Consider the following 25,880-nt stretch of genomic DNA (forward strand, 5'->3'; position numbering starts at 1 on the left):
TGCTAGAGATGCTTCCTCTCGCTTTTACTGCTCATGGAGAAGCTGCTTGTGCAGCTCTCGCTACCCGGTCCTGCTTCCTCAGTGCATGCGATCTTCAGCGCTTCCTCCGCGACTCTCGACGACCTCGTGCGACAGCTACTCGATGAGGATGGCCCGCAGATCCAGCGCAGCGTGTGTGGACGGACAGAGGACACGCGAGCGCAGCAGCACGAGTTCTGGCGGGTGCAGAGGGTGCTCAAGAGCGCGCCGAATGCGGATCGCAGCGACAATGAGTTGACGAGGTTGAGCGATGACGAGGGCAAGTTTGCATCGTCCAGCCTGCTCTCCTTGACATCAAGCTGACGCTATGAGCTCTACAGGCCTGCTCGACCCTACTGTCACTGTCGGCGAGGCGCTCGGAACGACTCCTTCGACTGCTTCTCCTCCCGATGCTACTCAGCCCGAGCACTTCAGCGACTTTCTGCTATCAGGCCATCTCCACAAGCCTGCCCTCCGACTCGTCTACGTCCCGCACGCCGCCGTCTTCACCTTTTTCCACATTCCCGCATTTCCAGAAGGATGGCAGTTCCGCCTTTTCCTGACGGCCGACATGACGGCAGGCGAGACGATCGAGGCGCTCATTGAAGAGCTGGGCGTCCGGAAGGTAGTCGTACAGGGCCACAAGTCGGCTCGCGTGGAGTATTGCTTGCGTGCGACGGGTTCCGCCGGCGGTGCGTCCAGTGCCTCCTCCGCCTCTGGCCCGCAACGTACTAATTCCCGCTTCTACAGTCCCTGAGACGATTGCAACACCGATTCGACTGCTTACTCGCCTGCAGAGGGACGCCGTCGACGCTGCGACGCCGCTACGCGCCGAATTCACCGTCTCGCCTTCCTGGCTGAAAAAGGCTGGAACCGTCGCTCTCGCCTTGCCCGGCGTCGGTCGCTCCGATTCGACGGACGCCGAGACTCCTAACACCAAGCAGCCGATTGCGAAGCGCGACGGCACGAATTGGCGTCCGAGCAGTCTTTTCGGCGGCTTCTGGGGTGGCGAGGCGGACCCGTCCGAAACTTCGTCGAATGTCGCGAACGTTTCTTCGTCGGAGCAACCGACTGCAGCTTCGCCGGACCACGACGACGAGGAGGAGGAGGGTGAAGGAACCTTGAAGGCGGAGAAGGGCGCTTCAGCGACAGCGAGCGCAGACATGAGCAGCGTGCGCTCCAACGCCGGCAATCGCAGTCGACTCTCGACCCTCTTCACCGACTGGGTCGCGCCAGAAGCATCGAACGCCTCCGCCTCGCCCAGTCGCCAGCACGCTCGCGTCGTCGGCGAGCCCGTCGCGATGTCGAAGGACCTGAGTTGGCGCTTCTCGAGCTTCGTTCCCGACACGGAGGAGAGAAATGCGACTTCGCCAGATGCGGAGGGTTCAGTGGATGAGGGCGACATGGAGATAGCGCTGGAACGGCTGATGGTGGGCGGCATCGCCTCCGCCGTCCATTGAGTATGGCTGAGAACGCTTTCGCAGGACGATCTCGGCATGAAGGAGGCGCAACGAGCGGCGATGCGGCAGTTGCCGCAAGACCGCAAGCGATTCCTCGTTTACCAGCATCGCAGTAACCAGCCACCAACGCCGATTCGACCGTCGAAGACAGGTCCTGCTGCCGAGCCAGGTCTGCTCGAGAACGTCAAGCGATTCTCGCTCGCTAGCGTCGGCTGGGGTGGTCTCGCCTCGCCGCCGCCGCACGACCTCAGCTTGTCCGTCCAAGAGTCGCCATCTACCCCTTCGCCCCACATCCAGACGCAGCCTACAGGCTCTTCGTCTTCCTGGACGTCTTGGTGGTCATCCTCGTCGAACGCGACTGGAACAGGCCAGTCTTCTGGGCATGTCGCGAAAGACTCGCCTCAGTTCTACGCAGATCAGCTACGTTCGACGTATGTCGCGAAGTTTTTAGGCGGTCGTCCTCCCTCATAACTGACCTCGTCTCTTCACAGCAAGATCTCCTCGCGCAGTCTCGCCAAGCACCTCATCGCGCTTCGGGTCCGCCTGTCGACCGCAAAGCTCGCCTGGGCCGCAGACTTCGTCGATGTCGCAGGAGGACTTGATGCGCTCGAAAGCGTCTTGACCCGATCGATGCGAAGCCGAGCGGGGGGGGACGGCGACTTGTCGGAGGAAGAGAAGACGGTGCAGGCGGAGTGCATCAAGTGCCTTCGCGCTCTGCTCAACACGGAGGTGCGCCCACCTCGTATATCGGCGCGCAAGTTTCAATGCTGACCCGCTGTTGGTCCCTGCAGCTCGGCTTCTCTCGCATGCTCGTCCGACCTGCACTCATCGCGGCTCTCGTCCAATGCCTCTACCTTCCCCACAACAAGGTTCGCGCCCTCGTCGCAGACGTCCTCGCTGCCATCTGCGTCCTATCACTGGACGACGGGCATCGGCTCGTGCTTGCGGCCTTCTCGGACGCTCGCATCATCGCGAGCGAGAAGTTCCGCTTCGAGTCGTTCATCGGTAGCATTGAGGCTCCCGACATACCCGACGACACGACCGTCAGCGACGACGAGCCAGCGGCGCCGGAGAACAGCGACGACGGGTTCTGGGAATGGCGGACCGCTGCGATGTCGCTCGTCAACGCGATCGTCAACACGCCGCACGACCTCGAGGAGCGCCTTGTGCTTCGAGACGAGTTTGTCCGACGAGGTTTGAACGAGGCGATGACCGTGAGCTGGTCTCTGAGTTGTGCGAAGGAGAATGGTCGCTGAGGCTCATTTCTCCGCAGGGCTTGCGATATCTTCAGCCGCCCGACTTCTTCATGACTCAGCTCAACGTCTACGCCGAGGAGCGTCAAGAGGATCAAGAGGAGCTGCACGAGCGAACAGCAGGTCGGACGAGGGCCGAGTGAGTCGCGCTCGCATACAGCGGGTGTCACGCCGCGCTGACGCCACTTCGTTCGCAGTTCATCTGATCTGCCGCTCGGCGAACTGATCAAGCTCGCGCAAGAGCACGAAGAGCTTTACCCGCGACTCCTTGACACCGTCAAGAATTACGTCAAGGTCTTCGACCGCAAGCAGCTCGATGAGTGCGTCCCTCCCCGTAGAGTCTTGCTTCGCTCCATACTGACACTATCCTACGCTCTATAGTCAGCTTCGCGACGATCTCGTCACGATTCTCGACAACTTCGTCGGGCATGCCGCCCATCTCGAGGACTTCGACCGAGGCTGGCGCACCTTCATGCGGCAGTACCTCTCGTCAGTCCAGCATATTGTCGGTCAGCAATCGCTCATCCGCTCCTCGCGCGTCGCCGATTCCGCCACAGTGCCGACGAGCTTCATCGAGGAGCTTGAAACGCTGCGCACGAAGGTTGACGAACTCTCCGACGAGCGAGCGAGTCTCCGCGAAGAGCTCGAACGTCAGATCGCCGAAACCAACACGCTTCGCTCGCTGCCTGTCGGACGAGACCTGGCGGCCGAGTCTGTACGTCCTTCCTTGCTCCCCGTACCTCTCGAGCAGCACGCTCACCAATCTCACGCAGGGCGGCTCTTCTTCGATCCGCAAAGGCGAAGGAGAGGTGAGTTGTCCCCCACTTAGCTTTAATTCGCTCGCTGACGCTGGATGTGCCCAGAGCTTCGCCGGCGTCATTCAGCGCCTCGTGCAGAAGGAGAAGGAGGTCCTCGAGTTGCAGGCGAAGCTGGCTGCCGTCGATGCTCGGCCATCGCCAGACGCGGACGATGCGAAGAAGGACAGGCTCAACCAGAGCAAGCGGTGGGAGAACCTCCTCGGCGAGATCGGCCAGAACAAGCTCAAGGTGCGCGCCGAAATCGCTTTCACGCAGACTCGCATCAACCTATCCCCTTACTGCAGATCGCGACACTCGAGTCGACTATCGAAGCGCGCGACAAGGAGATCAAGTTCCTCAAGCGGACGGTCGAGTCGGTCTACTCGCGCTTCCAGTCGACGGTGGCTTCGGCGATGCGCATACCAGGCAATGTGCCTTCAGAGATCCCCGCGAAAGAGCTCGACCACGAATCAATGGCGACGCGAACCCTCGAGGCTCTGTTGCAGCGGGACGAGCAGATCAAGGAGCTCCAGCTCGCGCTTGAGAAGGCGAAGGCCGAGGTCGTGAGGGTGCAGAACGCTGGACAAGGTCGATCGCCACTTGTGCCTGCAGCTTCCGGCCCAGGCTCGTCTGCGACGCCGTCTGCGCAGGCCGGTTCGCCTCCTCCTCCGCCTCCTCCGCCTCCGCCGCCTCCTCCTCCTCCCGCTCCTGTCTGTCTCACCTTTCCTCCCCCTCCGCCCCCTCCTCCTCCGCCGCCTGCTGCACTTCGGCGAGCCCATACAGTGCCGGGCACAACGACGACGCCTATCGCGCGCTCGTTTCCGGCACCACCTCCAGTCGGTTCCAAACCGCCGCCTCCGCCCCCTCCTCCTGCGCCTCCGCTTCCGTCAGCATCGTCGGCACCTTGTCCCCCGCCACCTTCTGGCCCGCCTCCTCCACCGCCGCCCGCTCCGTTCGCTGCAGCTCTACGGAGCCCTCGTAGCCCTCATCTAGCCGGGCCACCCGCCAAGAAGATGAAGGTGCGGCGCTTCCGTTTCGCCGCCTCGGGTCTGACTGACGACAGCCATCGCAGCCCTTCTTCTGGACCAAGCTGCCGTCGGAACGGTTGACAGCGTCGATATGGGAAATGAGCGAGTCGAGCGGCATCGAAGTGGACGTCGCGGGGCTTGAGCAAGACTTCGCTGTCACTTCGTCGAAGCCGAGCGAGGGACAAGCGGGCACGAAGCTGAAGAAGGAGGCGATCACGCTGTTAGGCCATACTCGAGCTCAGAACATCGGCGCGTCCGTTTGCGCTTGACTTCCGAAGTTTGAGGAGACTGACAGTTCGTACTCCGCCAGCCATCATGCTCGCACGTCTCCGCCTGCCACCTGCGGCCATCAAGGAAGCCATCGTCCGCCTTGACGACATTGCGCTCTCGGTCGACAACCTGAAGGCGATCAAGCACTACGTGCCGAGCGAAGACGAGGCAAGTTCGCGTACGGGGCGACCTACCGTGTGCTGACAAGTCTGTCACAGATCGAGCTAATCCGAGGGTACGAAGGCGAAATCAAATCGCTCTCGACCGCCGACCAGTACTTTGCAGAGGTACGTCTCGTCGTGATCGGTCGAAGGTCTGCCGCTCATCCTGCATTCCAGACCGCAAACATCCCTCGCCTGAGCGACCGTCTCGCCGCCATGGTCTACCGTCGTCGCCTCGACATGGAGATGGAGGAGCTCAAGCCGGACCTTGCGATGCTGCGCTCGGCTTGCGATGAGCTCCGGTCGTCGAGCAGGTTCAAGCAGCTCCTCCAGATTGTGTTGACGATTGGCAATGCGCTCAACGGGAAAACATTCCGTGGGAATGCGGCTGGATTCTCGCTCGATTCGCTACTCAAGGTTCGCCTGCCTCGTTACCCGACCCGGAGGAGACAGGCTGACAAGCTCCCGCAGCTTAAGGACGTGCGATCGGCGACTGCCTCACCCGCGACGCCCACTCTGCTGCACTACCTCGTCCGCACCGCCTCGAAGCAAGACTCGAGTTTGCTCGACTTTCACGACGACTTGCCGCACCTCGAGGCGGCTTCTCGCAGTACGCCCTTCTCTTTCATCCACGATGCTCGCGCTTACGACGCCATCTACATCTTCAGTCTCTTCTGCGACGACGATGCAAACCGTCCAGGCGCTCGTGGCCGGCGCAAAGCAGGTCGAGCAGGAGCTGGACGCCGTGCGGGAGTCGCGTTTGCTTGGTCCCGACGATCGTTTCGTGCAGGTCATGGAGGTGCGCAGCGTCTCAACCTGCGATGCGGGCCAAGCTGACCTCCCATTCCCCTCAGCAATTTGTCCGTCACGCCAAGCCTGCGATGAAGGCGCTTCAGGAGCACGCCGCGATCATCGATGAAGAGCTCAAGACGCTGCTACGCTACTTTGGCGAGGATCCGGCGCAGACGAAGCCCGAAGAACTGTTCGACCTCGTTGCGCAGTTCGCCTCGATGCTCTCGGTGCGTCTTTCAGGCCTCAATGCTCTCACTCGGTGACTGACGAGCGTCTCGACAGCGCGCTCAAGCCGAAGTCCAGGCTGCCGACGCCGAAGCGGCGAAGAAGCAGGCCAGCCTCAGCCCACCTTCGCCGGAGAAGGAGCCTGTCAAGGTCGGCCGCCTACGACCGCCCTTGCCGCACCGCAACTCGTCGCAAGAGACCGTCACCGCGGCGTCTGGTACGCTCGGGCGCGGGCAGTTCGACACAGTCTTGCGAGACCTTCGCAATGGCGTCTCGGTGCGCTCCAGGCGGCAGAGGTCGACGGCCGAGCGCGACAGGCCGCTTTCTCGCATCTTTCTCTCCAGCTAGCTTCCTCTCATCAGTACCGTGTAGAGACTCGTCATCGTATTCGTCCTATCTTGCAAAGTGCCGTTCTCACTTGCTGTTCAACGGCGAGACCTTGTCCGCCTCGTCCACGCACTGCTGGAACATCCTCCAGAACTCCGGCACGTCCAGCTCCTCCAGCACAAGCACGTTCTTGCCGAACCGTCCCCAGCTCGCCCTACTCTCCGGATCCTTCTTGTACTCCACCAACTCGTCCTTCTTGTAGTCATACAAGTCCACGACCGTCGTTCCCTGCGTATGCGTCCCCTCCGTCTCGACATCAACGCGGTACCGCTTCGCTTTGAAGATCTCAGGTCGGGCGAGGTAGGCGATACACAGTGCGTCGTGGACCGGTGGTCCGTCGTCGAAGGAGAAGACTGACTTGTAGGTCGAGGCGAAGAAGTTCAGGAGGGTGTGGAGGGTGTGACGGAGAGGAGTGTAGGCGCGAGAGGGGTGCGCGGTCGCATCGGGTGTTGAGGAAGCGAGGTCGGGAATGGCGGAGGGAGGGACGAGCAACGCGGCGTTGTCGTCTTTGCGGAAGATGGCGGTGTGCGTGATGTTGAGGGGCTGTGCGCGATTTCGTTGGTTGTGCGTAGTGAAGGGTGGGGAGCGGAACTCACGGCCATGACGACGGGAACTTCGGCGTCGAGGAGGATGCTTGCGGCGTGGGGGTCGCAGAGGACGTTGAATTCGGCTGCAAGCCCGTAGCGAGTCAGCAGGTACCTTCGAAGAGTGAGAAAAAGGGCGCACCTGTCGGCGAGCGGTTCCCTCGGCCTTCTGCGCCTCCCATTACAACAACCCTCTCAATCTTGTCCCTCACCAACTCCGGATATAAGCTTACAAACAGCGCAACGTTCGTAAATGAGCCCGTCGCAACAATCGTAAGCTGCTGACCGTCCGGCAGGGAACGAGCTGCGTCGGCTAAAGCGACGACGGCGTTCCTGCCCTTCGTTTCGTCGAGTTTCGAGAGGACGGAAGGAGAGTCGGAGGGCGGGAGGCCTTCGACGCCGCCGAGACCGTCCTCGCCATGAATCTCGCTGTCGTGCCGTACGTATCGCAGAAGGGGCTTCTCCGCGCCAGCATAGACCGGTATCCGCTTCGCTTGTTCGGGAGAGCCAAAGACAAGCAGACATCGTGCAGCATTCCCTGCAGAAAAGAACGGGTTAGCGATAAGATGCGAGTGGGAAGGGGAGCAATGGAGCGAACGCGAGGTGTTGAAAAGCGAAGCGTTGCCGTGGACAGTCGAGATGCCGAGCAGGTCAATCTCGGGCAGATGCAAAGCCATCAGGATGGCGACGGCATCGTCGTGTCCGCTGTGCGGGATTCCTGGATGTCAACGACGAGTGCAAGGGGAGAGGGAGGCGCGAGACGCACGGGTCGCAGTCGAGCCAGATTGGGATGCGAGCAGGCATCCTTGCAGTCGAGTACGGTGCTGTTCGACGAGGTAGCAAGGACCAAGACGGGATACTCGTCGCGGGCGAGCCTCGTGTCGGCCGAGGGAACGCGGGGAGACCGGGGCGGTTCGCAGGGGCGCAAAGCCGAGCGGGCGGTGCTGGCCTCGGTCTGGAGAATGTGGAGAGTGCGCTCGAGCAGCGAGGCGGTCGCGAGAAGCGAGGTCGAGTGAAGAAGACCACCCTCATTCCGACGCGATGAGAATCGACGGGTGGTGACGGCGGGCGAGCTGTGGCAGCGGAGGTGCCGGGATGTGTAGCTTGCGAGTGTGGCAGTATGGCTGTCCCTTCATCCGAGCAAAGGAAGCGACGAGCGGAGTGTCACATCGTCGCGCGACGTCGACCCCTCCCGGACTCTCCGCCTCGGCATCGCTCCTCGTGTCGCAACATCGTCCCTTGGCCTCTTTCTCTCCGTCTTCACCACGACATGCTCTCGCAGGCGGCGCTCGTGTTTTCGGCGGCGACCCTGGCGGCAGCGCAATGGCCGTCATGTGAGCCTCCCGACAACTCCGCTCTCTCGTCGCTCGCTCACCGTCTCGACCTCGCAGATGCGCCCGCTCTCGTTAGCTGTCCCTCCAACTCGGTCCTCGAACGAACAGGCAACCCGATCAGCGGGAACCAGACGTTGTTCGGCGCAGAGGCAGCCTACCTTCAGAACCGGAGAACGAATGTCCTCCCGAACCTCTGGCAGCAGTACCTGCAGGACAACGCGACGGGATCGACAGGTTACGACGTGATGCAGATCGTACAAAACACGCCAAACCTGTAGGTGCTATCCTTGAGGTTGTCGAAACGCCCGTTGACCTTTTTCCTCCCTTCCCAGCGGAATCGCCGTCTCGGGTGGCGGCTTGCGAGCGTCCTTGTACGGCGCAGGCGTCCTTTCGGCTCTCGACAACCGCAACTCGTCGACGGCAGGCGGGCTTCTCCAATTGGCGAATTACCTGAGCGGCCTTTCCGGCGGCTCGTGGACCGTCTCTTCCCTCGCGCTCAACGACCTGCAGCCGATCTACGAGCTCGTAACGGGCATCAACAACTCTCGAAGCGGCGGCTGGATGCTCGACAAGTCGCTCATTACGCCGGACGGGCTGCTCGGCATCTCGCAGAACGGCGACTACATCGATGCCTTGTCGGCCGACGTCTCGAACAAGAGTTCGGCGGGCTTCCCCATCTCCATCACCGACCTCTGGGGCCGGGCGCTGGCCTACCACTTTTTCAACCAGACGACGCCGTCCAACTTCTACGAAGCGGCGCCGCACGACGAAGGCCTCCTCTTCTCGTCGATCCGCCTCACGCAAAACTTCCAAGCCGGCGCGATGCCCGTCCCTATCCTCGTCACGACCTCGCGCCAGTCGGAGAAGCAGCAGCTCTCGAACGACTCGACGAGCGTCATCCCTCTCCAGAATACGGCGTTTGAGATCTCGCCTTTCACGTTTGGCTCGTTCGATCCGACCCTTTCAGCCCGCATTCCCATCGAGTACCTCGGCACACAGCTCTCGAACGGCCAGCCGCTGAACTCGAGTGCCTGCGTAAATGGCTTCGAGAACGCCGGCTTCATGATCGGCACCTCCGCCTCGCTCTTCAATGCCGTCCAAGATTCCTTCTCCGGTGCCGCATTCGGCTCCATCGTTTCCCGGCTCCTCCAAAAGATCACCGACCTGAATCCTCCAGCTGGCTCCGTCCCGCTCGTGGCGAACTACCCCAACTCGTTCGGCAACTTCACCCCCGAAGGCGGCTACACGTTCGAGTCGTCTGGCAACGAGATTCTCCAGATTACGGACGGCGGCGAGGACGGCAGCAACGTCCCTCTGTACCCGCTCCTCATCAAGGCTCGCGCAATGGACGCTGTCTTCGCTGTGGATGGGAGTGCGGACACTTCGGAGACCTACGCGAACGGCACGTCACTCGTCGCCACGAGCGACAAGGTCGCCATGTACATGCACAACTACACGGCGTTCCCTCCAATCCCCGCTACCCAAGCCGATTTCGTCGCTCAAGGTCTCTCGACCCGTCCAACGTTCTTCGGCTGCAACTCGACGACAGGCGGAAACCAGTCTGCGATAGGCTCGTACCCGCTGATCATCTACCTGCCCAACTCGGCCGGCGCACACCCAGGAGCAACCAACTATTCGACCTTCAAGCTCGACTATTCCTACGACGAAGTCGTCGGCTTCCTCGACGCCGCACACGAGTACACCCTTCGTGGCTTCCCCAATGCGTCGACCCCGAATGAGCCGGATCAGCAGTGGCCCTTGTGCTTGAAGTGCGCCGTGGTCGACCGTGCGAGGGCGAGGGCGGGCGTGAACAGGACCGCAGCGTGCGAGGCGTGCATGCACCGATGTGGGTACTCACTCCGCTCTTGAGGTAGTACAGGAGCTGACGCCTGCCCGCGCAGATTGCTGGAGCGATGCCGTTGCCGAGACACTCGTCAATTCGACGGCGAACGGGAACCAGGCCTCGTCGTCCGGCAAACCCTCGAGCGGCGCTCTCCTTTCATCTACTATGTCATATGTGGCGGTACTCGGCGCGGGACTCGTTGGCGGAGTCGCATTGCTGTTGTAGCACTGATCACAGACACTCACCTTTATCTCGTCGGAAAATAAGCATGGTTACCCGCCCTCAAGTCGCATCCGCGTGAGGGCTCGTTTCGCCAGCGTAACGAGTGAGCTGTAGAGCAAAACCTGAAGAAGGCGAGCAAGCCGAAGGCTGGCGAGCGAAGCGACCAACTCGTAGACCTTCTCACGAGGAGATCCCTCGCCAGATACTGCGTAAATCCGCACCGCACTGATTGGAAGTGAATGCGAAGAGTTGATTACAGCGTTCAGTCTTCATCCCAGTTCGGGTTTTGCTTGGGGGGAGCCGGGCCGCCACTCGGACGGGACATGCTGCGAAAGGGCGGAGGGTTAGAAAGGCGAGCGAGGGAAGAGGCACGAGGACGAACATTATCGAGTCAACGCGCAAGATGGAAACCGCCGCATCCGTTCCATACCTCAGGGCCCATCGGGTCGCTGCGAGCAAGTCGTAGATCTCCGCCTTGCTTGCGTCGAGGATGCCGCCATTCTCGCCCTGTCGATAGGAGCGAGCGTATGGGAAGCCGAGAGCGGTAGCGAGAAGTGCGACGCGAGGGAGAAAGTGGAGTGCATCAGTATGAGGTCGAACACGAGGAAGCGACTGAGAAAGCGACCGGCGCAGAGTGGGTCGAACGCGACGCACCTCGATGTCGACACCAACAACTCCGTCGTCTGTCTGCTGGTGCGCGGCGTACAAGCGACTCAGGACCTCCGTCGCGTCGAGTCCAGCGTTCTCCGCAAGCGTCCTGGGCACGACCTCGAGAGCATCGGCGAAGCGCTTGATCGCATGCTGCGCGAGTCCAGGCGTCTTCTCGCCAAACTCGGCGACACGCTTCGCGAGTTCGAGCTCCGTCGCGCCTGCACCAGCGACGAGTCGCGAGTCCTTGATGAGGCCCTTGACGACGTTGACGCCGTCGTCGATCGCGCGCTCGATGTCGTCCATCTGGTTCGTGGTCGCGCCGCGCACGACAACGGTCGCGGTGCGGGTCGCCTCCTCAGACTGGCGGAAGACGGTGACGCGGTCGCCGCCGATCTCGACTGCCTCGACGACGTCGCACTGACCCATCTCGTCCGGAGTCGGGGCGCCAAGACGCGCGAGGGGAGTCGCGCCAACAACCCGGCAGAGACGGCGAAGGTCGAACTTGCTCAGCACCTTCACTACCAGGATGTTGTGGCGTTGAAGGTAGTGAAGGGCGAGTTCGCCCACCGTCGAGCCGGCGACGATGACGTTGAGTCCCGAGTCGGCGATTTCCTGGAAGATCTTCTCCATGTGCTTCTCCTCGCCGCGCGAAAAGTTGAGGAGCTCCTCCGAGTTCTTGAGGAGAACAGTGCCCTTGGTCTCGGTCTGGGCGATGTCGATGCCGCAGGTGAAGACGCCGACTTTGGCGTTGACGGCCTTGTGGACGGTCCCTTCCGGCTCGCGACCGAACACCATACCCTTGATCACGCGGCTCTGGCTCAACCCGCCTCCCATGATCTTGACCACGCGCACCGAGTCGACGTTGAACTGCAGCGAGCGAGAGTCAGCCTCACATCCGGCTCGAGCGGCAAAAGCGCGAGAACTCACCGCCCGCGGGTCCTTCGGCATGACAGCCATGACAGCCTCCGCAACAAGGTTCGACAAGAGGTCCTCCGATCCATACTGCTTCGCCGCGAGCGTCGGGCGAATCGCAACCTTCAAGCTCTCCTCCGTCAAGGGCGTCTCGAGCGTGCGGACCGTCAACTCTGCTCCGGTCAACTCGTCAGCGCGCTTCAGATCGTTAGGAGGAAGACGTTGACGCACTCTCCAACTCCTCGATGGCCTTATCCCGCGCAAGCTCGTAGCCCAAGACCACCTCGGACGGGTGGAGGCCCATCGTGAGGAGGTACTCCGCCTTGCGCAAGAGCTCGCCGGCGAGGATCAAGACGAGGTTGGTTCGGTCGCCCATCTGTGCGCAGTTCGCTGGGTGAGCTTCTGCTGAAGAGCACCACAGATCGCAAGAAGCAAGCGACGAAAGCTGCTCCTCGAACCATTTCCGAGCCCAGCCCGAAACTCACCTCATGTTCCTGCTGCTGACTCGCCATGACCAACACCTTTCCCGCCGGATGGACGACCTCGAGTTCGCGGATGATGGTCGCCGCGTCGGACGTGACAAAGAGCTTCTCGAGGTGGTTGATGACCATCTTGTTGCGGCCGTTCGGGCCTGCACGATACGAGCAAGTCAGTAGGCGCTCGAGGATATGCTGAGAAGTGTGCGGGACATACCGAAAGATCTGTTCAGCGAGAAAGAAAGTCGAAAGGTCAGCACGAGGAGAGCGAGAGAAAGCAAGCAGGACAACGACGCACGTCCGGACAATCTCGGCAAGCTCAGCGACAGCGTGGATGTTCCTGTGTGACATTCGCCGATTCGAACATAAGCTTCTTCCCCTTGAGGCTCGGGAAGCGAGAGGGATGCCCCGGTCGACGAAACGCACCTGATAACGGCCTCCTCGATGCCCGAGTGCATCTGCGCGCGCGGCAGCCGAATCAGCACACTTTATACAGCCTCTCCCACGCGCTCCCTTCCCGCTCGACGACGTATACAGCCTCATCGCGCATCCGACGCGACCACCAAGGTGCCCCCCTTCATTCGTCCCGCACCGCCTCCAGCTGCGCGATGAAAGTTGTACTGACCTTCATTCCCTCCTTGAAGAGTCCCGAGCCCATCGTGGGCACCCTGAGAGCCATGCTGGGCGAGTTGCGGTGGTCGGATGCGAGTGTGGGAGGTGCGTGAGCGATTCGAGTGCGAGTTGTTCGCTGCTGGGTCGGCTGAGTGTGTTGCTGTAGCTTGAGAGTCTCGTCTAGCCCTGCACCACTCTGCTTTGAGCTGTGAGAGTGGGTGTCGCTGGCTCAGGCCGTCCCTTCTCCTCCTTGAGCTTCCTCACCACCCAACTCGGCTCGTCTCCCTGCCAAGCGCTACAATGACCGGCGCTATCGAAGCCGTGCAGCATCCGCACGCCTCAAACCCAGCCCTCACCGTCCCGCTCGGACAGCCCCTCCCGCCGCCGCCAAACCGCCCCTCGAAACGACCAAAGCCGCCGCCCGTCGTCCACCTCGTCGCAGGCGGGTCAGTACAGCCCTCATCTTGCTCAGTGGATATCGCTGACACTTTCTACCGGGCGATCGCAGCGCGGGAGGGATGTGTGGCGCCATCGTGACCGCCCCGTTCGACGTCGTCAAGACCCGTCTCCAGTCCGACCTGTTTGCGCACAAGGCTGTCGAGGCAGGCAAGCAGACTGTGCAGAGGACGGGCGCACGCGGACTACTGTGGAACTTTGTCGACACGGGCAAGATCATGAGGTTCGTGCAGCACTCACTCTCAAACCGCTTGCAGACCCAGATCGGCTGACGGGAATGTGGTTCGTGTCGCGCGCAGGGACATTGCGAAGAATGAGGGACCGAGGGCGCTCTTCAAGGGTCTCGGACCGACACTTGCTGGTGCCGTTCCCGCCAGGTTCGTCTCTCCCGCTCGAACCTAGATGCTCGCTCTCGGACTCCAGCTGATACGCTCTTCACGCGCAGGTCTATAAACTTCTTCGTCTACGGCAACGGCAAGCACCTGTATGCGGAGTGGTTCAACGGCGGGAAGGAGAACACGGCGGTACACCTTGCGGCGGCAGCAACAGCAGGAGTCGCGACAGCCGCCGCGACGAACCCCATTTGGGTCGTCAAGACCGACATGCAATTGCGGCATCAGCAACGACAAGTCGCCTCTTCGTCCTCCGCACCAACCGCCCCTCTCTCGACTCCTACATCCTCCTCAAAGCGCCCTCTCCCGACTCCCCCCAAACCCGCGAAACAAATCTTCTCCCACTCCTTCCGGTCCGCCTCCTCTCCTGTTCTGCCGATGCAAGGGCCTCCACCACGACCGACCTCGTGGTCGACAACAGTCGACATCTTCCGGTCTCAGGGGATCAAGGGGTTCTATCGCGGCTTGAGCGCGTCTTTGCTCGGCGTGACGGAGGGTACGATCCAGTGGAGCTTGTACGAGCAGTTCAAGCGGATCGCAAAGGCTGGACAGGCGCCAGGCGAGGAAGATGCCGGATGGAGGGTGAGTGCCGCGGCGGGGTCGGCCAAGTTCGTCGCGACGGTCATTACGTACCCGCACGAGGTTGTGCGGACGAGGTTGAGGCAGCCTCTTCCGCCGTCCGGCATCGCCAAGTACAAGTCGCTTGGACAGACGTTCCAGCTCGTCATTAAGGAGGAGGGGTGGAGGGCTTGCTACCACGGCGTGCGTCTCGCTTCGTTTTCCTTTTCGTCTGGGGCCTCGCTGACTCTCCACCCACTCTTACCCTCGCCGTCTCCCGCGTACCCTTCCCTCGCGCCCTCGCTCTCTCGCTCGCCTCGCTCACAGTTGACTGCGCATCTCATGCGAGTCATCCCGAACGCCTGCTGCATGTACCTCGTCTACGAGATGATTGTCGCGAACGCCGAGAAGCGGATTGGCGCCAAGTTTGACGAGGAACAGGCGGCCAGGCGCGATTAGGCGGTTTTTTCCGCCCTTCCGGCGTCAACTTCACACCTCTCGACGCATCCTTCATCTCGACCTTCGTCTTTCACGCACGACTAATCGCCTGTACGCGTCGAGGTTGTCGCCGGCGGTCTCCTCGCCTCTTTCCGCCTCCCTCGTCGTTACGTCCTTATCCCTTCTCTCGACTCCTCCGCACCCCTCAGCCCCGCGCGCCTCTCTCCATCTATCGCCGTCCACTCGTCGCCACTTACACAGACTCGGTCTGCGCACTCCCGTGATATGCCTGTTGTAGAACGCCTGTAGCATCCCGCATCCTCGTTCGTTCGCATCTCTCCCCCTCGCAACTCGGCTCAACTCTCCCACTTTCTTCGTTCGTTGACTCGCGAGTGACTCGTTGGCTTGTACGCTGTCAAGAAGAGTCACACTGTCCCAGCCAGTCGAGCGAGCAATCTTGTCGTCGGCAGCGTTGTTCGGCACAGGCTGAGCTCAGCGGCGAGCCGTTCTCCTCGTCTCGCTTCTTGCTGTTCGTGCTAGTGCTGGGTGCAGCAGAACTCGGATGCACCCGTCTCCGCCCTCGCCAACCGCGACAGTCCACACGCTCGTCGACAGCGAGATGGACCTCGCGCCGGCTGCTCCTCCACTCGCCAAGTCGCTCTCTCGCCGCTCACAGCTGGACGTGGTCGACCCCGACGAACGCGCTGCGTTGGAAGCTCCTGCTGATGTCATCTGGGTCGACTGGGACGGGCCAGAGTGCGTCTCTCGCTCTTCTCCTCCTCGCTCGCTCACTCACCCGCGACGCGACTTGGCCGGAACCCGTCGGCCCGGCCTTTCGAAATCGCACGCGGTGAAGTTGACATCTCTCGGTTGGTGCCACAGCGATCCGGCGAACCCGTTGAACTGGAGTCGACGACGAAAAGTGCGTACCGGGCCATCCGAGCGAGCGCAGCGCAAAGGAGCGAGAACTGACCTTCTCTTCGTCCTCCTCGTCCTCCACCCGCTTTCCGCTCGTTCGACTACTCCTTACGCATTCACTCGACGCTCTTGACGTCGCAGTGGATCATCTCGTCGGTCGGGATCCTCTTCTGCGCGCTCGTCTCGCTCAGCGTGTCCGGCTACTCGATCGCGGAGGCATCGGTTCAGGCAGAGCTGGGCTGCTCCAAAGAGCTTGCGCTGCTGGGAATCACTCTCTTCACGATCACGTTCGGAGTGAGCAGAACAATCAATGCTTGCGGGAGAGAGGACACTCGGGACTGACGCCTGTCGCGTCTACAGACCGCCCCGCTCCTCCTCGCGCCTCTATCCGAAGTCTACGGCCGCTCCTACATCTACCTCGCCTCAGCCATCATCTTCGCCGTCTTCTTCATCCCTCAAGCACTCGCCAAGAACATCGAAACAGTCCTCGTCTCGCGGTTCATCTCGGGAATCGCGGGGTCGACGGCGGTCTCGCTTGTGGGAGGGACGCTGGCTGATGTTTGGAGGGGAGAGGAACGAGGGACGCCGATGGCTTGGTTCTCGTTCAGCGCGTTCGGAGGTGCGTTGCGAGCTGCACTTCCCCCAAGTCGTCCTCGCCTGGATCTGACTTGGGCTGCCCCCTCCGCTTCTGCTCCGTCCACAGCCACCGGCCTCGGCCCCGTCGCCTTTGGCTACGTCGCGCAAATCAAAGGCTTCCGCTACGTCTCCTGGATCCTGCTCGCCGTCTCCTCCTTCTTCGCCCTCATCCTTCCCTTCATCCTCGACGAAACCCGCGCTTCCGTCCTCCTCTCTCGCAAAGCCGCCCGTCTACGGAAAGAGACCGGCGACGAGCGGTACCAGAGCAAAGACGACTTCGAGAGGGGATCGTTGAGGGAGATGATGAGTACCTCGCTTGGGAGGCCGGTGCAGATGTTGTTGCGCGAACCGGTGTTGATTGCGATCACGGCGTGGATTAGCTTTACTTGGGTGCGTCGAGGGTGTTCGAGCGGACGTCGTCGTTGTTCGCAAGGCTGACCTTCCCAACTTGCTTTCTCGAACTGCAGGGCGTCCTATGTGCGTTGCGCCTTGCTCTCGCGACGCATGGCACTCTCGTGGCGTACCCTCACGTCTGGGCGCGAGCGAAAGCCACCGCAAGCGAGACTAACGCTCCTCGCTTCCCCATGCAACAGACCTCTTCCTCGTCTCGATTCCTTACGTCTATAGCAAAGTCTACCACTTCAACACGGGCGAGGCGGGAGTCGTGTATGTTGTGCAATTTATCGGAAGCGCGCTGGGAATGGGTGCGGCTCCTCCCTTTCCCTTCTCATGGAGCGGAGCTGACGGCCGATGTTGCGCAGCTTACGACCAGTGGTGCTCGCGCTACTACCGCCGCAACGTGGAGAAGCGCGGACCTGAAGCGCGCTTGTACTCAGCTTGTGCGCACCCTCACGACCTTCGCCAGCTTCTCCCGCTGATTATTCCGTCTTGGTCGACAGTCGGCGGCGGCATCTTCGTCCCCCTCGGCGCCTTCATCTTCTGCTTCACGTCCTACCCTCAGTGTCACTGGATCGGATCCGCCATCGGGATTGTTATCTTATGTGCGTTTCGCTCCTCCGCCTCGTCGAGATGCTTGTCCTGACTCGGGTGGATGCGCGTCGCAGACATTGGGATGTATCTCACCTACCTTACGGCCTTCTCCTACCTCGCCGACGCGTACGCGCTGTGTACGCCATGTCTCCTCGTCGTCTCTGCCGTCCCCAGCTGACCCAGCCGCACACAGACGCCTCCTCCGCCCTCTCCGCCATGTCCTTCGTCCGCAACTGCGTCGGAGCAGTCTTCCCTCTCTTCACACAAAGCATGTACGACCGCCTCGGGATCCAAGGCGCGACCGGTCTCACCGCCGGCCTGGGGACACTCCTCTCCGTCACGCCTTTCATCTTGTTCATCTATGGCGCTAGGTTGCGCGCAAGGTCGCCGTTTGCAAAGGAGCTGGCGAGACGGGAGGCGGAGGAACGGGCGAAGAGGGAAGGACAGACGAGGAGGAGTGCGGAGGGAAGTCCGTGCAGGAGCGCTGAGAAGACGCTCGACAGAAAGGAGGCGGTTTGATGGGGCCATCTTGCATCGTTTTATAGAGTATAGACTACCCTGGGTTCCTTATTCGTTGCAAGCATCAAGCTGTATCGCTGTATCCCCAACTTCCACCTCCTGGCATCGCTCCGCGCTCGTCCTCGCATCGACAACCAGGCTCTGCTGCTGATGTGAGCGTCGTCGCTGTGTCATCCACTCGGACGCAATACATCGCTCCGTGTGACTTCCTGAGCGTTTCGTCCCCACTTCCGCCTGGTGCCGCGCTCGTCGGCACGATCTTGCTCTCGCTCGCTGACAGAGCAGGCCTGGAGGGCGCCTCTACCACTCTCGCTACGCTTGCTAGACTCGTTTGACTCGCCTGCATGCGCCAATGACTGCGACAGACCCACCACCTGCCCCAGCAGCAGACGACGCGACCCTTCGCCTCGAGCCGACTTCGTCGCGGCGGTCGCACCTCGACATCGTCGACCCCGACGAACGAGCGGCCGAGAAAGCTCCTCCAGACGTCGTTTGGGTCGACTGGGACGGTCCAGAGTGCGTGTTGCTCGCTCACAAGTCGTCGTCGCTGTTCTGCTCGACGTTGAGGCTTCCGACGGACCGGCACGGCATGGAGAGTGCGAACTGGCCGGTTGACTTGGTTGTCGCACGCAGTGATCCAGCGAACCCGTTGAACTGGAGTCGACGACGAAAAGTGCGTAGCGGGTCATCCGAGCGCACTGCGAGCGGAAGAGACGGAGCTGACCTTGTCCTCGTCCACGAACGCCTTTCATTCGCCTTCCTTGTTTTCTCCCGCCTCCACCGACTCGCCCGCCGACACAGTGGGTCGTCTCATCCGTCGGAAGCTTCTTCTGCACGCTCGTCTCGCTCAGCGTGTCGGGCTACTCGATCGCGGAGGTGTCGGTCGAGGAGGAGCTCGACACTTCCAAGACGCTGTCGCTGCTCGGGCTTACCACTTTCACTCTAGCATTCGCAGTGAGGAACTCCCCGCTCTGTTCTGTCCATCAGGCGGCAAGCTGACAAGTCTCCTCGCAGATCGCGCCTCTCATCCTCGCCCCCCTCTCCGAAGTCTACGGCCGCTCCTTCATCTACTTCGCTTCAGCCGTCGTCTTCGCCCTCTTCTTCATCCCCCAAGCACTCGCCAAGAACATAGAAACGGTCCTCATCGCACGCTTTATCTCAGGATGCGCAGGCTCGACGGCCGTCTCCATCGCAGGCGGAACACTCGCGGACGTCTGGCGCGGCGCAGACCGAGGCGCGCCGATGGCATTCTTCACTCTCGCTGCCGTCGCAGGACCTGGACTGGGTCCTGTCTTGTTCGGCTATCTCGCGCAGCTCAAGGGTTTCCCGTACCTCTCCTGGGTCCTCTTCGCCATGTCCTCCGTCTTCGCCCTCAGTCTCCCATTCATCCTCGACGAGACTCGCGCCTCCGTCCTCCTCTCTCGCAAGGCAGCCCGGTTACGCAAAGAGACCGGCGACGAGCGATACCAGAGCAAAGACGACTTTGAGCGCGGCTCGATTCGCGAATTGATGAAGACGTCGCTTGGACGGCCGGTACAGATGCTCATGCGTGAGCCGGTATTGATCGCTATTACTGCTTGGATCAGCTTTACCTGGGTGCGTCTGCTTCGTTCGCCTCGTCCTCCTTCCCCACGCTGAGCTTCTCAACCTACTTGCTGGCTCCGTAGGGCGTTCTGTGTGAGTCCTGCTCCTCAAGTCGACGTCTCAAGGCGGGCCACTGTCACCGGCTGCCCAGATTCAGCTGACAGCCATCGCTTCCTCCCCTCCTCGCCCTTCTTCGAACAGACCTCTTCCTCGTCTCCATCCCTACCGTCTATAAGGGCGTGTTCGGCTTCAACACAGGTCAAGCAGGACTCGTGTACATGGGGCAATTCGTCGGCGGATCGCTGGGCATGGGTGCGCTCTTCGCCCGTCTCACAGTCGGCTTGCGCTCGTCTCGCTGATGCACTGCCTCGAACAGTGTTCGACCGGTATTGCGAGCGGTTCTACCAGCGCAATGTCGCGAAACGAGGGCCAGAAGCGCGCCTCTACTCAGCTTGTGCGTCCAGACCACCCTCACGAAATCATGCGAAGCTGACCTGTTTTTCGTCGCAGTCGGCGGCGGCATCTTCCTACCCGTCGGCGCCTTCATCTTCTGCTTCACTTCCTACCCGCAGTGCCACTGGATGGGCTCGGTCATCGGCGTGGTCATCCTGTGTGCGTTTCCCTCACTTGCTGTTCCGCTCTTCCACTCGCTAACGAGTCTTGCGCGCAGACGCGGGCGTTTATCTAAGCTACCTAGCAGCATACTCGTACCTCGCAGAGGCCTACACCCTCTGTGCGTCCCAAAGGGCCCTTTTCATCCTCGTTCCAAGCTGACTTCTCAAGCCTCCCTCTCACCAGACGCCGCCTCCGCCTTGTCCGCCATGAGCTTCGCCCGCAACGTCATCGCAGCCGTCTTCCCTCTCTTCACACCAGCCATGTACGATCGACTGGGCGTACAAGGCGCGACAGGCCTGACCGCAGGCCTCGACACCCTCCTCTCCGTCACGCCGTTCGTCTTGTTCGCTTTCGGCGGGCGACTGCGGTTGAGGTCGCCGTTTGCGATGGAGCTGGCGAGGAGGGAGGAAGCTGAGCGGGCGAAGTGGGTGGCTCTGAAGGGAAACGGGACGCTAGAGGACAGCCGGAATCGGAGCGAGGAGAAGTTGGGGAAGGAGACGACAGAGACGGCTGTGTAGCTTTTAGAGGGTTTACTGTATCTGTTAGAGGGTTTACTGTATCTATTGCATCTCACCACCTTCCCCGTGAGAAGCGCTGGAACGGCTCGACTTGGTCTCGCAACGGACCGCACTCGCTCGGCCTCTCCTTGACGACCTGCTCGAGCCAAGTCAGCATACATCGGGAACGGAAGCGAGAGAACCTGTCTCACATCCTCTGCCCACATCTTGACGTTCTCGATGCGGTGCTTGCTCGACGGATGGGTTGAAAGGAAGGACATGTCGACTCCCGGACTGTCCTCCGCCGCCGACATCCGCTTCCACAGCGCCTCCGCCGCTCGAGGATCGAAGCACGCCTGATTCGCAAGCCGCAAGCCGATCAAATCGGCCTCTGTCTCGTTCTTGCGCGAGTTGGGCAGCGAGTAGACGAATTGGAGCAGGACTTGCGAGAGGCCCATGTCGATGCCGAAGGAGGAGAGGAGGAGCGCGAGGGCGTAGAAGACTTTCATGCCGCTCATGCGTTCTGCCGAGTGTCGCGCGACTTGGTGGGCGATTTCTGCGGAGGCGAGGGTCAGTCTCCTGTTGGCTGGACTTCAGGGACCTTGACTCACCGTGTCCGAGCACACATGCAAGCCCGTCGGCGTCTGCTGCAACTGGCAGGATGCCGGTGAAGACAAAGATCGTGCCGTTCGGCAGGACGAAGGCGTTCTTGGTCGAGTCGTCCTTGACGACGTAGGTTTTCCAACCTGGGCCGCCCACCTTGTCCTCGAGACCGTTCGCGCGAATGATCCGCTGTATGACGCCCTGTACGAAGCGCGCCTGCGGATGGTAGTCGGGCAAGACCTTTCGCCCGAACTCGCCCATCGTCTCCTGGAACGCCTGCTCGCCCATCTGCTTCTCCATCGCGGGCGAGACGTCCATGAACCTCCATCGTCCCGTTTCAGGCACCTTCTCGAGGTGGAAGACGTAGTATCCGCCTGCGCCGCCGAGGAGGACGAGGAACATCCGCGACCGCAAGACCGTCTGGACGTTGTGGAACGAGAAGCCCTGCCGTCGTCCGCCGTAGGAAGACCTCTGTCGTGGTTGCTCGTAGACGGGTACTTGTCGTCGTCGTCGCGCCACGTCAAAGATGCCCAGCGGGTCGTTTGGGTTGACATCGCGTAGTTGGGGTTCAGCGTCGCGAGGAGGATAGGTCGGAGGCTCGGGTCGCTCTGGAGGGTCGCCAAACCGTCTGTACCGGACTTGCTGAGCTGCTGAGCTCGTCAGGAGGCGTGGGTGAGGGAGAAGAGGCGGTTTCGTCAACAATGACGAGGGGAAGGAGGAGGTGAAGAAAGGTCGCAGGAGCGGTTGTAGGCGTGGTCGGGGCATGATAGCTCGTCTGGGAAGCAGCAGAAGTGCGGGCGGAGGCAAGCGAGTTGAGCGAGGGAAGCGGACGAGGTCAAGGAGGCGTTCGCAAGTCGGCAGCCAGTTTGTCTGCGTCAAAGCCCTTCCGAAAGCCTATGTACGGAGTCTAAGTGCAGTATTCTTCCCTACTCAACAAATCAGCTTGCCGTCGCCCTTCTCCTCCCCGGCCGGCTCGCCCAAGTCGCGGCCGATCGTCCGAGTGAACGTCTCGAGGAGCAATCCGAAGCAGACCTTGGAGATGGCGGCGTCGAAGCGACCCTGCAAAGTAAAAGGCGTCAGCGACAGGCTCGCGACGACGGGCTGGGCGACCGCGGGAAGGCGCGGAGAGAACGGGCGCTCACCTTGGACATTTCGTCGCTGCGAGGACGTCCGCATGTCAGCCAGCTGGTCAGCCAATGAGGAGGATGAGACGCACCGGATGAATGCATGGTTCGCTTGCAGCTCGAGGAAGGACAGCTTCGTGCCAGCTTTCGTTAGCCTGTCGCGGATGAGGGTCCTTCCCGCAAGGGGCTGCCCGCAACGATAGCATCAGCAAGCGAGTATACCTACCAAAGAGAATGCCACGCACGACATGCCCGTCCTGTGTCCCGAAGATCATGACCACCTCGCCCTTGATCTCGCCTCGAGACGCCTTGTCGAGCGAATCGTCACCGCTAGGCGACAGGGACGAGCTGTGAATGTCGGTAGCGAAGTAGCAGACGGCCGCTTTGCAACGGGCGTCGAAGGCGGTCTGCGGAACGAGCTAGTTAGCGAGAAGCTTGAACGGAGGGAGCAGAGAGACGAACGCGGAAGGCGAGGTGTCCTCCGTAGCACATCCCGGTTGCGCCAATCTGACCTGTGTATCTATGTGTATCAGTCACCGCATCTGGAAAGAAAGAAGTGTACTCGGGCGCACCTGTGCAGTTCGGGTGCGCGACGAGAGTGTCGATCGTCTTCTTGATGTCCTCGTCCGTGGCCGACAACAGCTTCTTCACCTTGTATGCGTTGCCCTCGTCGGTTCCCTTGGTATCGTAGGGGATGGGAACATTGCCGCTCAGCTCGTGGAAGGGGTATGGGCAGGCCACGATGAAGCCCTGCGCCGCGATCTGGTTGGCAAAGCGGAGGACCGGTCCCGTCACCTGCGGGCGACGCAAATCGGTAAGCATGCTCCTCGGTCAGCAGGGATGAAGGACAGACGCACATTGTAGATCTCGCTCCAAACGACGACGCCTGGGAAGCGAGCATTCGGGTAGCCAGCGACCTCTGTGGACGGCCGACAGAAGGGTCAGCAAGGCAAGCCAACCAGTACCGTCGAGTCCGCAAAGCAACCGTCCCCGTCGCCAAGTTGCAGCCTCGCCAACGTCTCCGAGGTGGGGGCGAGCGATGAGTAGGAGGGGAACGCACTGGGCTTGACGATTTCGATGGCGAGGTCACCCGTCGCGGTTTGCACAGTCACTTGAGTCTGTTCGATGAGCATTCTGATCCAGCAGGAGCAGTTGAGCACAGCGAGGTGAGCGGTTCGAGGGAGAGAAGCAACTCGGGTCTCACCACGATTTGCTCTCGCTCAGATTGGCTTGTGACTGAGCTGGGGTGCCCCTAGGATGAGCTACAACTCGGGCGGACAGCAACCGCGCAGAACGGCGCCGCTCATCCAGCGACCCACCTCTTCTCACCATCCTCATCAGTCACAGTCGACTTTCGCTTCGGGACTCGGCAATGCGGTGGCAGGCGCGCTGGGCGGGATGGGGTACGGTCAGACAGCGATGGGCGGGGTGAACTGGGGCCCGTACGGCGGTCAGGCGTTCGCACCGGCAGGAGGGGCGGTGCAGAGCTATGGTCAGAGTTGGGCAGGGCAGTACGGCGGGATGGGAGGGTTTTCTGGTGGTGGTGGACCTGCTCTACAGTCCAACGGTGCGGGCCAGCCGTATGGCGGACCGGCACAGTACAGTCAAGCTCCCCGATCCGCCTATCCTCCCTCGTTTTACCCCCCTTCGCACGACCAGCGTCAGCAGCGCCCTCCGGCACTTCCACAACGTCCATTCGCGTCATCGTCGGCTCCTCAACACTATCCCGAACCGCGGCCGCAGACGACTGTAGACGGGTACTCCCTCTCGTCCGCCTACGCCGGTCCTTCCGCTTCGTCTACACCTTCGTACGACAGTCCTGTGCCTTCCGCCTCGACCGAACGAGATTCTACATCCCGTAAAGGCCGGAAGGGCGGTCCTAGCCAACCTTCGGGTGGTGGTCCGCAAATCGTCAAGTGCTGCAAGGACGACTGCAGCTTCACGGGCTCGAAGAAGCAGGTCCGCGAGCACGAGGAGGACCGGCATCTGATCTATGCGCCGGGGAGGGAGCCGAAGCCGTGGAGCGGGAGCTTGAAGCCGGTTGACGGGTGAGTCGGCTTGCATTCAGGCAGCTCTGACGCGCACGCCTGTTCGCCGGCAGCGCTTCTCAAAGGCTCACCTAAAGCTGACGAATGCGTTTGCAGTGCCGTCATCGAGGGAACAGGCATTGCGCTCGACACGCCCGAAGCGGTCGCCAAGTGGATCGAGGAGCGCAAGAAGCGGTGGCCATCGAAGAAGGTCGTCGAGGAGAAGGTACGCCTGCTCTCTCTTGCTCAAGCGGTCAGTAGCGATTGATAAGAATTGCTCACACAGGAAAAAGCCCGTGCCGAACGAATTGCAGCGGGTCTCGAAGCTCCTCCTCGAGAACGAGGTGGTCGGGGCCGAGGACGCGGTCGAGGACAGGCAGAACCGCGTGGACGTGGTCGGGGTCGAGGGGGCCGAGGAGGTTTCGTTGGCGGGAGGGAGGGCGGTGAAGCGCAGCAAGACGAGGAGGACAAGGCGGATGAGCCGGCGAGGAAGCGGGTCAAGCTGGAGATGGAAGAGGAGACCGCCGAGGTCAAAACGTCGGTGCAGACGGATGTTTCGGATGGGTCGGACTCGGACGACGAAGACGACGGACCGCCAGAGGAAGCGACGACGAAGATCGAGGCGATGGATGCGGAGATGCATGACGAGGAGGTCGTCAAGGAGAGAGGAGCTGGAGCCGAACAGGTTGGAGAGGAGGAGTTTGTCGACACGTCAGCCGAGGGCGCCGCAGCCGAGGCGCCGAAGAACCGCTTCCAGGTGGTTTGCCGGCATTGGCGGAAAGGGAACTGCGCGCTCGGTGATGACTGTCCTTACCTGCACGAGGTGCGTAACGTATTTCTTCTCCAGATTTTGAAGTCCGTCTGACTGTTCTTTCATCCGCAGATTCCCGCGAACGCTCCTCCGCCTCCTCTCCCCAAGCGTAAACGCCCTGCGCCTCCTCCGCCACCTCACAACCCCTTCGCCCGTCCCGCCGGCTATTCTGACCCCTTCTCGCTCCTCGAGGAACGCGACTACAAGCACCTTGTTTCGGACGTCTTGCAGGTCATCGAGTTCCTTGGCGCCAATGACTGGCTCAAGGGTGTCGAGATCAGGCCTGGACAGCTGGATGAGGAGAGCGGAATTGAGGTGCTGGAGGACAAGAAGACGGAGGAGCGGATATCAACCGAGGAAGCGGTGGTCGAGCCCGAGGTGAAGCCTGAGGTTGAGGACGACTCCGACGACGACGACCTCGTCATCACGCCCATTGGCGAGCAGGTCGCACCGATTGATGTCACACCCTCAGCGCACCCTGCGACCTTCGATGGCGCGCATCCTCCCCAGCCTCCACCCGCTGCTGGCCTCCCAACACCTTCTCTTCCACTCAAGCCCGCCCTTTCTTCAGCACTCGCGAGTCTCGTCGCAGATTACGGCAGCGACACGGACGACGAAGAGGAGGAGCAGAGCGTCGCGGCTGCGTTGACGGGTCGAGCGTAGTCCAGCCCGTCGTGCATTGCCATT

The 25,880-nt window shown here is 61.5% G+C and overlaps 10 protein-coding genes across 10 annotated transcripts; 6 read left to right on the plus strand and 4 right to left on the minus strand.

Annotated features, from left to right (window-relative positions):
* Nucleotides 1–33: 33 nt before the first annotated feature.
* Nucleotides 34–6,352, plus strand: RHTO_04783 (actin binding protein; the record flags this gene model as incomplete). Its single annotated transcript, XM_016418447.1, has 19 exons — nucleotides 34–298; nucleotides 360–710; nucleotides 769–1,448; nucleotides 1,503–1,909; nucleotides 1,970–2,207; nucleotides 2,270–2,692; nucleotides 2,752–2,870; nucleotides 2,929–3,051; nucleotides 3,113–3,446; nucleotides 3,505–3,540; nucleotides 3,595–3,777; nucleotides 3,834–4,547; nucleotides 4,601–4,805; nucleotides 4,867–4,994; nucleotides 5,045–5,404; nucleotides 5,459–5,597; nucleotides 5,656–5,786; nucleotides 5,842–6,006; nucleotides 6,062–6,352. 19 exons carry the CDS (start codon nucleotides 34–36, stop codon nucleotides 6,350–6,352), a joined length of 5,292 nt encoding a protein of 1,763 aa, XP_016275723.1.
* A 66-nt stretch (nucleotides 6,353–6,418) lies between these two features.
* Nucleotides 6,419–8,007, minus strand: RHTO_04784 (uridine nucleosidase Urh1; the record flags this gene model as incomplete). Its single annotated transcript, XM_016418448.1, has 5 exons — nucleotides 6,419–6,934; nucleotides 6,988–7,061; nucleotides 7,118–7,513; nucleotides 7,574–7,680; nucleotides 7,742–8,007. The coding sequence occupies 5 exons, from the start codon at nucleotides 8,005–8,007 to the stop codon at nucleotides 6,419–6,421; spliced, it is 1,359 nt and encodes a 452-aa protein (XP_016275724.1).
* Nucleotides 8,008–8,245: 238 nt separating this feature from the next.
* RHTO_04785 (lysophospholipase) lies at nucleotides 8,246–10,377 on the plus strand (the record flags this gene model as incomplete). Its single annotated transcript, XM_016418449.1, has 3 exons — nucleotides 8,246–8,583; nucleotides 8,642–10,155; nucleotides 10,211–10,377. 3 exons carry the CDS (start codon nucleotides 8,246–8,248, stop codon nucleotides 10,375–10,377), a joined length of 2,019 nt encoding a protein of 672 aa, XP_016275725.1.
* Nucleotides 10,378–10,636: 259 nt separating this feature from the next.
* On the minus strand, nucleotides 10,637–13,092 carry RHTO_04786 (T-complex protein 1 subunit theta; the record flags this gene model as incomplete). Its single annotated transcript, XM_016418450.1, has 10 exons — nucleotides 10,637–10,700; nucleotides 10,757–10,881; nucleotides 11,029–11,892; nucleotides 11,953–12,110; nucleotides 12,169–12,313; nucleotides 12,423–12,568; nucleotides 12,631–12,638; nucleotides 12,712–12,753; nucleotides 12,840–12,871; nucleotides 13,039–13,092. 10 exons carry the CDS (start codon nucleotides 13,090–13,092, stop codon nucleotides 10,637–10,639), a joined length of 1,638 nt encoding a protein of 545 aa, XP_016275726.1.
* A 233-nt stretch (nucleotides 13,093–13,325) lies between these two features.
* RHTO_04787 (mitochondrial carrier protein RIM2) lies at nucleotides 13,326–14,890 on the plus strand (the record flags this gene model as incomplete). Its single annotated transcript, XM_016418451.1, has 5 exons — nucleotides 13,326–13,471; nucleotides 13,534–13,704; nucleotides 13,781–13,858; nucleotides 13,927–14,635; nucleotides 14,759–14,890. 5 exons carry the CDS (start codon nucleotides 13,326–13,328, stop codon nucleotides 14,888–14,890), a joined length of 1,236 nt encoding a protein of 411 aa, XP_016275727.1.
* A 541-nt stretch (nucleotides 14,891–15,431) lies between these two features.
* Nucleotides 15,432–17,932, plus strand: RHTO_04788 (Major Facilitator Superfamily protein; the record flags this gene model as incomplete). Its single annotated transcript, XM_016418452.1, has 11 exons — nucleotides 15,432–15,625; nucleotides 15,752–15,791; nucleotides 15,929–16,081; nucleotides 16,148–16,406; nucleotides 16,491–16,813; nucleotides 16,891–16,900; nucleotides 17,017–17,127; nucleotides 17,185–17,262; nucleotides 17,323–17,424; nucleotides 17,488–17,550; nucleotides 17,607–17,932. 11 exons carry the CDS (start codon nucleotides 15,432–15,434, stop codon nucleotides 17,930–17,932), a joined length of 1,659 nt encoding a protein of 552 aa, XP_016275728.1.
* Nucleotides 17,933–18,284: 352 nt separating this feature from the next.
* On the plus strand, nucleotides 18,285–20,649 carry RHTO_04789 (MFS polyamine transporter; the record flags this gene model as incomplete). The annotated part of the gene is made up of 10 exons (XM_016418453.1): nucleotides 18,285–18,448; nucleotides 18,566–18,605; nucleotides 18,734–18,886; nucleotides 18,947–19,528; nucleotides 19,600–19,609; nucleotides 19,718–19,828; nucleotides 19,893–19,970; nucleotides 20,027–20,128; nucleotides 20,187–20,249; nucleotides 20,315–20,649. The coding sequence occupies 10 exons, from the start codon at nucleotides 18,285–18,287 to the stop codon at nucleotides 20,647–20,649; spliced, it is 1,638 nt and encodes a 545-aa protein (XP_016275729.1).
* Nucleotides 20,650–20,701: 52 nt separating this feature from the next.
* On the minus strand, nucleotides 20,702–21,996 carry RHTO_04790 (mitochondrial inner membrane metallopeptidase Oma1; the record flags this gene model as incomplete). Its single annotated transcript, XM_016418454.1, has 3 exons — nucleotides 20,702–20,785; nucleotides 20,841–21,184; nucleotides 21,240–21,996. The coding sequence occupies 3 exons, from the start codon at nucleotides 21,994–21,996 to the stop codon at nucleotides 20,702–20,704; spliced, it is 1,185 nt and encodes a 394-aa protein (XP_016275730.1).
* A 165-nt stretch (nucleotides 21,997–22,161) lies between these two features.
* RHTO_04791 (carboxymethylenebutenolidase) lies at nucleotides 22,162–23,488 on the minus strand (the record flags this gene model as incomplete). Its single annotated transcript, XM_016418455.1, has 8 exons — nucleotides 22,162–22,290; nucleotides 22,374–22,389; nucleotides 22,448–22,542; nucleotides 22,601–22,762; nucleotides 22,818–22,867; nucleotides 22,928–23,150; nucleotides 23,213–23,274; nucleotides 23,416–23,488. The coding sequence occupies 8 exons, from the start codon at nucleotides 23,486–23,488 to the stop codon at nucleotides 22,162–22,164; spliced, it is 810 nt and encodes a 269-aa protein (XP_016275731.1).
* Nucleotides 23,489–23,612: 124 nt separating this feature from the next.
* On the plus strand, nucleotides 23,613–25,856 carry RHTO_04792 (zinc finger, CCCH-type protein; the record flags this gene model as incomplete). The annotated part of the gene is made up of 4 exons (XM_016418456.1): nucleotides 23,613–24,403; nucleotides 24,500–24,608; nucleotides 24,669–25,205; nucleotides 25,266–25,856. 4 exons carry the CDS (start codon nucleotides 23,613–23,615, stop codon nucleotides 25,854–25,856), a joined length of 2,028 nt encoding a protein of 675 aa, XP_016275732.1.
* Nucleotides 25,857–25,880: the final 24 nt, after the last annotated feature.

Source organism: Rhodotorula toruloides (genome assembly GCF_000320785.1).
Source record: "Rhodotorula toruloides NP11 unplaced genomic scaffold Scaffold3, whole genome shotgun sequence".
NCBI lineage: Eukaryota > Fungi > Basidiomycota > Microbotryomycetes > Sporidiobolales > Sporidiobolaceae > Rhodotorula > Rhodotorula toruloides.